General features: G+C 35.4%; 1 protein-coding gene across 1 annotated transcript; it reads left to right on the top strand.

Annotated features, from left to right (window-relative positions):
* Positions 1-3,578: 3,578 nt before the first annotated feature.
* Positions 3,579-8,792, top strand: LOC123534613 (uncharacterized). Its single transcript, XM_053548951.1, has 3 exons — positions 3,579-3,947; positions 5,691-5,959; positions 7,949-8,792. Exons 1-3 carry the CDS (start codon positions 3,579-3,581, stop codon positions 8,406-8,408), a joined length of 1,098 nt encoding a protein of 365 aa, XP_053404926.1. The 3' UTR covers positions 8,409-8,792.
* Positions 8,793-13,123: the final 4,331 nt, after the last annotated feature.

The following is a 13,123-nucleotide window of genomic DNA, read 5'->3' as shown; positions in this document are numbered from 1 at the left end:
TACGCCCTCAGTATCGGTGAATTTCTGGATTATTGCGAACTTTGGTGTCGTCGTCTGCTTGCAGGCGATATTATATATATTGATTACGGTGATATATTGCGAGGATACAGTTGAATACAGCGATTTTCTAAATGTGAGACAGTTGAAAATTTACTCCCCCACGGGATTTTTTTTGCTTTTTTTTTTGGAAAAATTTAATTTTTTCAATTTAATGTTATAAATATTTTTGGGAATACATCATTGATTGTTAGAAATTTTTTTATCTATATTTTTTGTCAGTAGCTATTTATTATTGTGCATTTTTTTTTGGGAAAAAGAGGGGGAGTTTCCCTTTCCGGGGCACGTCCCCTTTGGGGCCCCTTTTTTAGGGCTCTGAGTAGTTCCCTCAAGATTTAGCCTCCCATTTTGCTGTAAATACATACATGTTTTAGTGCTGCTGTATATTTAAGCTGTCATTTGAACCAACTAAGTATCTTTCCTTTCTCTAGATATTTCTCTTCTCCCTAATTTATTACTGTTTTCTGTTACAAGTGTTTAGTTGTCTCTGAGTCGAAATGGAACATCAATTTTTACCATTTCACAAATGTGCCTCTAATTGGAGCGTGTATGGGGAGGTTTCAGGTGAACAAATCATGTCGAGCGCATCAACAAGAAAAAAATTCAAAGCCATAGGGGTATAAAAAAATTTTATAATTTCATATTTTTGTTGTGACTTAAATTTCCCAAAAAAGAATTGTGGCTTTTTTTAGCTGACTGAAGTTGGGAGAAAAAGTTTATAGAAAATTAAGCTTAAAATTTAAACAAATCCAAGTGGGGTTTAAGGGGGCTGATTTCAAACGCCCCCATCATATGGGGTTTAAGCCTTGCTCGGGCACTGAAAAGGGAAAACCCTCCACGCCTTTTGGGAGGTTGGGGGGTTCTACCCAGGTGCCCGCCTGTAATGAAATTATGCAAGGAGGGACACCTTCACCATTAAAGGCTGGAAAACTGCCATATTACCTATTTTGTATGTAATTTAATCGAGCAGACCGTTCGGTTACTAAAGGTTAGCATCTGTTTGTTTAAATGTGAGCTGCAGATTAAAAATATTTCTAAAAGAGATTGTACTATCCAACATGCCATTGATATTTGGCTAAGTTGGTCATCAAGAAATGTGGTGTCTTCGTCAAACTTCCTCCATATCCCCGAAGTTAAGTGTTTGGTTTATCCCTACCTTAACCGAAACAAGAGGGCCCTGTATCGCTCACCTACCTATTGGGCCCAAAAATCAAATTCTGACAAGTTTCATTAAGAACTTTTTTAAAATTTCCTTTAAAAATTTAACTAGCTTTTCCCTTTTAACTGACCCGTGACCATTTTTACCCCCCCATGACCCAGATTCAAACTTTTTCCTAAAATCACAAGATTAACATTTTGATAAGTTTCAAGAAGATACAGTCATAAGTGGTTTTTTAGAGTGTTAACAACTTTTCCTTTGATTTGACTTAAGACCAAGTTTTTTTTCCCCCACCTGACCCAGTTTTAAAATTGACCTATAGATCATGAGATTTAAAATTTTTGACCAAATTTCATTAAGATATGGTCATAAATATGGCCACAAAAATGTTAAGCTTTTTTTTTTGATTTGGCCAGTGACCCATTTTTGACCCCCGATGAACCAAATCAAACTCGTCCCAGATTTTTTGAGGGTAACATTCGACCAAGTTTCATTAAGACTGGGCCAAAATTGTGACCTCAAAAGGTTAACAACTTTAATTTGATTTAACCTGGTGACCAGTTTTTTATCCCCCTGACCCAATTTTGAACTTGACGTATGGGCATCAAAATTAAAATTTTGACCCAAATTTCATTTAAAATGGTCATAAATTTTTGGGTTCTAGAGTGTTAACTAGCTTTTTCCTTTTTGATTTGATAGTTTTTTTGACCCTACATGACCCAAATTCAAACTGGGCCTAGACACAAGTTAACATTTTGACCAAGTTTTTATGAAGATACATCTAAATTGACCTGTACAGTTTTTTACAAGCTTTTCCTTTGATTTGACCTGGGACCTAGTTTTTGCCCCCCCAAGACCCATTATCAAACTCGTCCAAGATTTTATTGAGGGGAACATTCGACCAAGTTTCATTAAATTGGGCCAAAATTTGGGGACCTCAGTGTCAAGCTTTTCCTCGATCTGACCTGGGGACCTAGTTTTTGACCCCCGAGACCCAATATCAAAAAATCCAAATCTTAGAGGTAACATTCTGACCCAATTTTTATTTAAAATTGGACCAAATTCTGACCTCTAGATGTTAACAACCTTTTTTTTGATTTGCCTGGTGAACCCCGTTTTTTACCCCAGATACCTATTATCGAACTCGTACAAGATTTTTTTTGAGGGTAACATTCTGACCAAGTTTCATTAAGATGAGGGCCAAAAATTGGACCTCTAGAGTGTTAACAGTCAAAATTTTTGACGACGACACGGACGATCACAAAACTCACCTTTAATTTTTTGGGGAAAAATTTAAAACAAAATCGTGCCCCTCAGCGTACACACCGCAAAAAGAAAATGGATTCAGGGGGCCTAGGTCAGTGAGCTTGGCCGTGAACATTTTCGATTAGAAATGGCGAACGATTACACCTGGACAAAAACTTCAAACTTTATAATATAAAAATGTGGCCCAAAAAAAACGCTGCTTTTTTGCATGGTTTTTCGGGCAAGGTACTTGATATTGATTTTTACAATTTTTAAAACCCTTTATAACAGTCCATTTTCCCACCGCGACATAGACCCTTGCCCCTTTACAGATGTGGGTTTGAAAGTAGTCTTCACTTTTTGGGATCTCCCAAGCTGACTTAAATCAAAAGGGCCCCTGGTTTTACCCAAGAGGATCCAATACCTGAAAAAATGCCTGGGGAAAGGCACCTCGGGGCTTCAACTCCACAAGAGGTAAAAAGTCGCCAAGACCAAAAATTTTTGGGGCCCAAAATTAGTTTTTACAGACATTTTTTGACCTAATGAAGTGTGGAAAACAGGGTTTTGGTTTAAAATTATCTTTTTTCATGTTTCATGGTTTACGAAAATAATGGTAGATTATATCCTGGTAAACCCACAGTGAAATTTTTCAAAATATAATTTTCACTGTGCCGGACTACTTTCTTCCCCCGATTGGACACCTCTCTATGTACATGTATATACATGAGGTGACAGGTTGGTTGTAGTAGCTTCCTTTGTTTACATGTTTGTAACAACAACAACAACACCTGTCAAATCTGACGTCTGCTTTAGTATACAATCAAGATGTCTGTAGAAGAACTGGATCCAGAGGTCTTGAATGACATTTTCACAAATTTCTTTGACCAGGAGGAATATGGAGACTTTCAGGTTGCAGACAGGAACTTTAGACAAGTAGATGCTGACCAGTTTCTTAAAGAAAATGAAAATAAAAATACCCAAAAGAAGACAGAGAGTGACATGAAGTTATTCTTCTCTTTTCTGATGTCAAAAAATGAAATGAGAAAACCAGAATACATTCCCCCATATCAGCTTAATTCATTACTGTGTGAATTTATCTTGGGTGTTACCAAGAAAGATGGCAGGGAATATGAGCCTACAACTTTGCGGGGCTTTAATAAGCTCTGTTGACAGATATCTAAAAGCAAGTGACAGCAATGTTGCCATATTCAAGGACAGAGAATTTTCCAAAACACGAGCTGTCCTTTCAAGAAAACAGCAACAGCTGAAAGGCCAGGGACTTGGCAATAAGCCGAGAGCTGCAGAAACCATGACAGAGTCTATCATTGACCAGATGCATGAAGCCAGGACACTAGGTGACTACACTCCAAGGTCTTTGTTACACTCCATGTGGTTTGTATGCACAAACCATTTTGGAATGCGGACAGGCAAAGAATGCCGTGATCTCTGCTGGGAGATATTCATCTTAGAATGGACGAAACTTCTGGTGAGGAGTATCTTATATATGACCAAGAGAGACAAACCAAAACCAGATCTGGTTCAAATCCTCGGACATTAGGTACGTTTCAATTGCATTTTTATTTAATGGCTTTATTACACTCCCGCAACGTCGAACATGTGATAAATAGCGGATATTACATGAGTGTCTTTTCATATTGAATTTATTAAACTCGTTGAATAAAATGATAAAATGCGAGGCTCTGCCGAGCATTTTATCAATTTTATTCAACGAGTTTAATAAATTAAATGTCGAAAGACACAAATGTAATATTCTTTTCATCACATGTTAGCTATTCATGTCGAAACATCAAAAATTCAACTTTCTTTTACTATACAAATAAGTCAATTTGTCCAGCGTCTCCTATACTGTAAACGACGTCGACGTCAAAGCGTTATTACACTAGTGTATTATCATTTTTATTTAATGGCTTTATTACACTCCCGCAAAGTCGAACATGTGATAAAGTAATTTAATTCATATACAGTAGATCTACCATAATTTTTGTGTTGTTTTTTTTCAGTGTCACTGAATGAGCACTAAAATTAGTAATTTCAAAATTTGTGTCACAAATTGAAATATCTCATTCTTCCACTGATATTTCTTTTCGGTTTATTTCATGCACAAAATGCTTTAAATATTTTGTATTTTTGATACCATCTTAAAATATCTTTAAAATTGCACAAGCTTTCCTTGTGAAAATGTGAAATCTGTGAAATAAAAAAAAAAATATATGTGAAATCTGATATTACAGGAGTGTCTTTTCATATTGAATTTATTAAACAAGTTGAATAAAATAATAAAATGCGAGGCTCTGCAGAGCATTTTATCAATTTTACTCATCGAGTTTAAAGGCACTGACCTCCAGATTTGGATAAATAATATTTTTTCTTTCAAATTGAACTTTGGTCATATTACGAACATTAGAATATGAGTTTTTGTTTCTAAAATAATTTAAAAATCCTATTCAAGAAAAAAAGATGACCGTCTCGGCAATCGAACCCCGGACAACCACGGCAATAAAGACATTTTCCCGTCTTCGTAACCAATAAAGCTATTGAGGAATTAGTGAGTTATGATTTCAAAATACAGATTTTTATAATTGAGACAGTTTACCTGGAGTAATGCGTTACAAACGCATTTCGATTTTCATCGTAAAAAGTAGAAAAAACAGCAAATTCTAATGTGTTTCCGTAACATGATATAGTTTGTCAGTAATTAAGTTTTAACCCTTCTTAAGAAATATAGCATTTATTTCCAGATATCTAAAAAATCTTTTAGTAGACTAGTAGAATGATCTGGAGGCCAGTCCCCTTTAATAAACTCAATGTGGAAAGTCACAAATGTCATATTCTTTTTTCCCCACATGATAACCTTCCCTGGCGAAACATCAAAAATTCTACTTTCTTTTACTAGATTATATGAATAAGTCAATTTGACTAACGTCTCCTATACTATAACAACGTCCACGCGTTTACTGAAATATAATGGTAGATTATTTGTAATGATAACGATAAACAACAAAACAGCTATCCAAACTGGGATTCGAACCCAGGCCTACTGCTACTTAGTAACAGCCGTCCTTCGCTAGACTATTTGGATGCACAACTGTTGTATGTTGCTACAATCACCATTACGATTTAGAGTTTTAGACTTGCATTTTTTCTGTAAAATGTCTGTCAAAAGGTTAGAGACTGTAATAAAGATAAATGTTTTAATGATGTATAACAGTGTAAATTTCATTACTTCAGAGGTACAAAACCCAAAGCCTATGCCACTGCTGACGCCCAGAGAGATCCTGTACATCTGTACAAGCTGTACAGCCAGAAACGACCGGACGAAATGTGCAAACCTGACAGCCCATTCTTCCTTACACCAAATGATAAACCACAGAGATGCTGGTTCAAAAAAACCCCACTTGGAATAAATAAACTTTACAACATTATGAGAGACATGAAGGCTGAAGCAGGAATTGAAAATCCCAGAATAACGCCTTACAGGTGTGCATATTATACATCTATATTCTTATTTTATGCTTTTCCATGGTTTATCTAGATATAATAAATGAACAGCTGAAAATAATCCTGATATAGCAACGTTTTTATAAGCCTGATTTTATAGCCGATATTGTTCTGTTCCAAACTGAAAATTTTTCCCCCCATTTTTCTGCAAACATTTTCAATTCAGAGCTTTAAAACGACAGTTTTACTGGAATGTCAAGTACGTAAATTATAAGCCGTCATATGGATACTAAAACTTTTTCCGACAATCAAAAAAATTCAAATCTGACATCTATTGATCTTTTCTTTCCTTTTCAAATTCATTTCTGAAAAAAAGAAACACCCTAAAACTGTAAAATATCTACTTTTGAAATACCCTTACCAAAGTCATACCTGCATAAATTCAGTATATTTAAAGTAGTTTGATAACAAGAATCTTCAAGTACTTATCAGACTGTAAGCCCAGGCCTCCAGATAATTTTTCATGCAATTAGTGTTTCAATTCTTTGTTTTTTCACAACCAAATTCAATCAGTATTAGTTTTGCATCGCAAACATTTAATCTTTCTTAGTTAGTTTTTTTTTTTTTTTTTTTGCTGGAGGGAGTGCATCTATCATTTTTTGTCCGTTTTCAATGACTTTAGTAATTTTTCTGTTACGTTTTAGTATTTCGCTATTCATCATGGGCTATTTCCAACCAGAATCAATGACATTTGTTATGATGTCCGGTACAATTCCACCTGCGATTTCTTCATTAAGATTTTTTCCGTTCTTGTCATAAAATTAACCATAGAAGGACATGCACTGTCAGTTTGATGCTTTGCTCATCCTCGCTTTCTTACTGCCGACGTCATATTCGCAATTTCTTAGAAGGTGATATCATTCTAGCAAGCTAATAAATGGCACGATTAAGATTTTATCGCTGACTTGAATTAGCCGTGAAATTAAGAAAATTTTAGTAATAAGTTCCCAAACATGGTTTATCGTAGAATAACCCGTGTTTTCTGTGTTCTTATGCGTACATGTAAGAATGTATCAAGAAGGCCGTATTATTTTAAATACTGTTTCGCATAAGAACGAAAAACTCGTGTTATTCTACGATAAATCACACTTGGGAACTTGTTATTTCGATTCTAACACTACATACTAGTATCAACAGTGTAAGAAAAAAACTACTTTTTACAACCGTGCTATGCACCTGGATCGGTAACGTCACTGCACGCGAGTGGTTTATTTAAGAAATAATATATCTCATCGGTGATTTGTCGCTGAATAAATCACTGTTTGGAGTTCAGATGCGAAGGAATTATATCACGAGGGCGGAGCCCGAGTTGTATAATACTACGCAGCTGAACGACAAACACTGATTTATTCAAGAGCAAATCACTAAATGAGATGTATTATTTGATTCTAACACGTTACCAAGGACGGGACACCTGCACTTTACCAGTACGCACATTAAATAAACACTCCCCATTTATTCTTATGGGGGCTACTGCCCCCACACCCCCGTTTTTCTGTTTTCTTTAATGAATAGATTATTGTTACAATTTATTTAAATGATTGTAACGAGCACATCCTACCTTTTACAATCCTAGCAAAAAGTGCGTACCAGTAAAGCGCATTCTAGCCCCAAGGACTTTAAAGTACATCTTTGCCGGCATTCATTAATTATTTGCCCGTTTTCAATCGGTTTCTTTCTAGCGCGCTGCTACGCCGTTTGACGCAATAATTGTGACGTCAGAACAGTGAATTGTTGTTTGATAATTCACTGATTCCAGCCTTCTTTGTTTAATAGTAAAATGAATCGGATCGTGTTAGAATGCAGAATGAGAATAACCCGAGAGCCCTCCCATGTCAGCCAACTTAGAAAAACGAACTTATGCCTGCATACTTATTCTAAAGAAAATGCACTTGTACAAAATAATTTATGCCTTCAAATAATTTCATAGGTCAATGATATGAAAATTCCATTCATTTTTTTTTTCAGCTCCAGAAAACATCTGGTTCAAACTCTAAACGATGCTGGGGTCCCTGCCAACCAAATCATGCAAATTTCTGGTCACAAGAATGTGAATTCTATAAACAACTACAGTAAAATCAACAACGACCAGTCGAGAAATATTTCTAAAATACTGTCGAATCAGAGAAATGAAACCAACCTTCAAACTCAAGGAAGTGGTGCTGCCAGTGCTCCGGAGCCATGGACTGGGCCTTTCGGATCCAATCGCTCTCGCAGTCTTTTTGCAAGCAGCACTTTCCACGGACCTGTGACTTTCAATTTCCACAGTACATCTGTATCGGAAACACTGTCACAAATGTCCACAGTTAACGTAGGCCGAAGTAATGCAACTGCTGAAGAGTCCGTTTCCAACATGCTCGATTCGCCAGTTGCCACTGCCAGACCATTCAAACGAATAAGAATGATTCCAGAAAGTGACAGTGACTAACTGTAACACTCACGACACGAGAGTTTACATATAAGTCCATTTAAAATCCCACTGTTACACTGTTCGTATTGTTTCTCCAGTTATTTGTTCTAACTGTTTACCGATTGACTGAAGTAAAACAAAATGGCGGACTCGAATTTTGACAAGCGCAAGTGCGCGTATCTGCGCGTATGAATTTCACACATTGTTTGTTTAAATATATCTGAAGTTACATGAATAAAATTTTTGAAGTACCAAATATATTATTTATATCCCTTACAAATAAATTAATCTCCTTTCTTCTGTTAGACAAAACACAACCTGGACCAAATTTGTAGAACTATTTGGGACGCATAACACAGCGCTGACAGTCGTAAACAGTGGGGCTCCCTGCGGGGAATTTTTTAAAAAGTAAAACGATTTTATAAAAGAAACCACTGAATAAGCATGAAATAAACAGAAAATTTGTTTGTTTCGGTGAAAGATCGAAATTTATTTCATCTCGTGAACATCACATGTTAATATTTTCACTCGTGGCTTCGCCACTCGTGAAAATATTCATGTGATGTTCACTCGATGAAATAAATTTTCGATCTTACACCGAAACAAACAAATATCCTCTATGCAATGTTTAAAGCGTTTTTCTACATGAATTTAGATAGTTCAGTTTACCTGAAGACAAACAGCGCAAATTTTTCCACTAAAGTCTTCATCTGGACGTGTTATGGCTTATCAACCTATACGGTAGACTTCAACCTTTACGGTAGGCATCAACCTATACGGTAGATATGCCATAAAAAACACACTAGTTATTTTTCTGCTATGTTTTGCTGCATAAGTTAAGAAATTAAGTTATTCTTAAGACAAACAGAGCAAATTAGACCATAAAATGCATCCTCTAGACGCATAATCGCATATCAACCTATACGGAAGATATCAACCTATACGGTAGATGTGCTATACATACTGTACTAGTTATTTTTCTGCTATGTTTAAAACGTTTTCCTACATGAATTAAGATAGTTCAGTTAAACTGAAGACAAACAGCGCAAATTTTTCCACTAAAGTCTTCATCTGGACGTGTTACGGCTTATCAACCTATACGGTAGACATCAACCTATACGGTAGGCATCAACCTATACGGTAGATATGCCATAAAGACCACACTAGTTATTTTTCTGCTATGTTTTGCTGCATAAGTTAAGAAATTAAGTTATTCTTAAGACAAACAGCGCGAATTTGACCATAAAATGCATCCTCTAGACGCATAATCGCATATCAACCTATACGGAAGATATCAACCTATACGGTAGATGTGCTACAAATACAGTACTAGTTATTTTTCTGCTATGTTTAAAACGTTTTCCTACATGAATTAAGATAGTTCAGTTTACCTGAAGACAAACAGCGCAAATTTTTCCACTAAAGTCTTCATCTGGACGTGTTATGGCTTATCAACCTATACGGTAGACATCAACCTATACGGTAAGCATCAACCTATACGGTAGATATGTCATAAAGACCACACTAGTTATTTTTCTGCTAAATTTTGCTGCATAAGTTACGAAATTAAGTAATTCTTAAGACAAACAGCGCGAATTTGACCACAAAAAGCATCCTCTAGACGTTTAATCGCGTATCAACCTATACGGAAGATATCAACCTATACGGTAGTTTCGCTATAAATACTGTACTAGTTATTTTTCTGCTATGTTTGAAACGTTTTTCTACATGAATTAAGATAGTTCAGTTAAACTGAAGACAAACAGCGCAATTTTTTCCACTAAAGTCTTCATCTGGACGTGTTATGGCTTATCAACCTATACGGTAGACATCAACCTTTACGGTAGGCATCAACCTATACGGTAGATATGCCATAAAGACCGCACTAGTTATTTTTCTGCTATGTTTTGCTTCATAAGTTACGAAATTAAGTAATTCTTAAGACAAACAACGCGAATTTGACCACAAAATGCATCCTTTAGACGTTTAATCGCGTATCAACCTATACGGAAGATATCAACCTATACGGTAGAGTTGCTATAAATACTGTACTAGTTATTTTTCTGCTATGTTTAAAACGTTTTCCTACATGAATTAAGATAGTTCAGTTAAACTGAAGACAAACGGCGCAATTTTTTTCACTTAAGTCTTCATCTGGACGTTTTATGGCTTATCAGCCTATACGGTAGACATCAACCTTTACGGTAGGCATCAACCTTTACGGTAGATATGCCATAAAGACCGCACTAGTTATTTTTCTGCTATGTTTTGTACAAGTTACGAAATTAAGTAATTCTTAAGACAAACAATGCGAATTTGACCACAAAATGCATCCTCTAGACGTTTAATCGCGTATCAACCTATGGGGAAGATATCAACCTATACGGTAGATGTGCTATAAATACTGTACTAGTTATTTTTCTGCTATGTTTGAAACGTTTTTCTACATGAATTAAGATAGTTCAATTTAACTGAAGACAAACAGCGCAATTTTTTCCACTAAAGTCTTCATCTGAACGTGTTATGGCTTATCAACCTATACGGTAGCGTCAACCTTTACGGTAGGCATCAACCTATACGGTAGATATGCCATAAAGACCACACCTCTTATTTTCTTCTATGTTTTGCTTCATAAGTTCAGAAATATAAGTAATTCTTAGACAAACAGCGCAAATTTGACCATAAAATGCATCCTCTAGACGCATAAATCGCATATCAACCTATACGGAAGATATCAACCTATACGGTAGATATGCTATAAATACTGTACTAGTTATTTTTCTGCTATGTTTAAAACGTTTTTCTACATGAATTAAGATAGTTCAGTTAAACTGAAGACAAACAGCGCAAATTTTTCCACAAAAATCTTCATCTAGACGTGTTATGGCTTATCAACCTATACGGTAGACATCAACCTATACGGTAGATATGCCATAAAGACCACACTAGTTATTTTTCTGCTATGTTTTGTACAAGTTACGAAATTAAGTAATTCTTAAGACAAACAATGCGAATTTGACCACAAAATGCATCCTCTAGACGTTTAATCGCGTATCAACCTATGGGGAAGATATCAACCTATACGGTAGATGTGCTATAAATACTGTACTAGTTATTTTTCTGCTATGTTTGAAACGTTTTTCTACATGAATTAAGATAGTTCAATTTAACTGAAGACAAACAGCGCAATTTTTTCCACTAAAGTCTTCATCTGAACGTGTTATGGCTTATCAACCTATACGGTAGCGTCAACCTTTACGGTAGGCATCAACCTATACGGTAGATATGCCATAAAGACCACACTCATTATTTTTCTTCTATGTTTTGCTTCATAAGTTCAGAAATTAAGTAATTCTTAAGACAAACAGCGCAAATTTGACCATAAAATGCATCCTCTAGACGCATAATCGCATATCAACCTATACGGAAGATATCAACCTATACGGTAGATATGCTATAAATACTGTACTAGTTATTTTTCTGCTATGTTTAAAACGTTTTTCTACATGAATTAAGATAGTTCAGTTAAACTGAAGACAAACAGCGCAAATTTTTCCACAAAAATCTTCATCTAGACGTGTTATGGCTTATCAACCTATACGGTAGACATCAACCTATACGGTAGATATGCCATAAAGACCACACTAGTTATTTTTCTGCAATGATTTCCTGCATAAGTTAAGAAATAAAGTTATTCTTAAGACAAACAGCGCAAATTTGACCATAAAATGCATCCTCTAGACGCATAATCGCATATCAACCTATACGGAAGATATCAACTTATACGGTAGGTATCAACCTATACGGTAGATATGCTGTAAATGCTATACTATTTATTTTTCTGCTATGTACGAAATGTTTTGCTACATAAATTAAGATATTTCAGTTAAACGAAAGGCAAACAGCGAAGGTTTGGCTACTGTAGTCTTCATCTTGACGTTTTATGGCGTATCACCTATAAGGCAGTATCAACCTATACGGTAGATATGCCTGTACTAGATATTTTTTCTCATGTTCACAACGTTTTGGTACATAAAATTATATATTTAAGTTAAACTGAAATCAAAGAGCGTAAATTTTGCTAATAAAGTCTTCATCTGAACGTTTTATGGCGTATCAACCTATACGGTAGCTATCAACCTGTACGGTAGATAGGCAATAATGACTGAAATATATTTTTTCTGCAATGTTTTAATTGTTTCTCTGCATAAGTTAAGATATTAAGTTATACTTAAGTCAAACAGCTCAAATTTGACTATAAAAGGCATCCTCTAGACGTATAATCGCGTATCAACCTATACGGAAGATATCAACTTATACGGTAGGTATCAACCTATACGGTAGATATGCTGTAAAGGCTATACTTTTTTATTTTTCTGCTATGTACGAAATGTTTTGCTACATAAATTAAGATATTTCAGTTAAACGAAAGGTAAACAGCGGAAGTTTGGCTACTGTAGTCTTCATCTTGACGTATTATGGCGTATCAACCTATAAGGCAGATATCAACCTATGCGGTAGATATGCCTGTACTAGATATTTTTCTCATGTTCACAACGTTTTGGTACATAAAATTATATATTGAAGTTAAACTGAAATCAAAGAGCGGAAATTTTGCTAATACAGTCTTCATCTGAACGTTTTATGACGTATCAACCTATACGGTAGATATCAACCTGTACGGTAGATATGCCACACAGTCTATACTAGTGATTTTTTTCTGAAATGTTTAA

This window comes from Mercenaria mercenaria, chromosome 7, assembly GCF_021730395.1.
Source record: "Mercenaria mercenaria strain notata chromosome 7, MADL_Memer_1, whole genome shotgun sequence".
NCBI lineage: Eukaryota > Metazoa > Mollusca > Bivalvia > Venerida > Veneridae > Mercenaria > Mercenaria mercenaria.
This window is presented reverse-complemented; position numbering and strand designations above follow the sequence as displayed.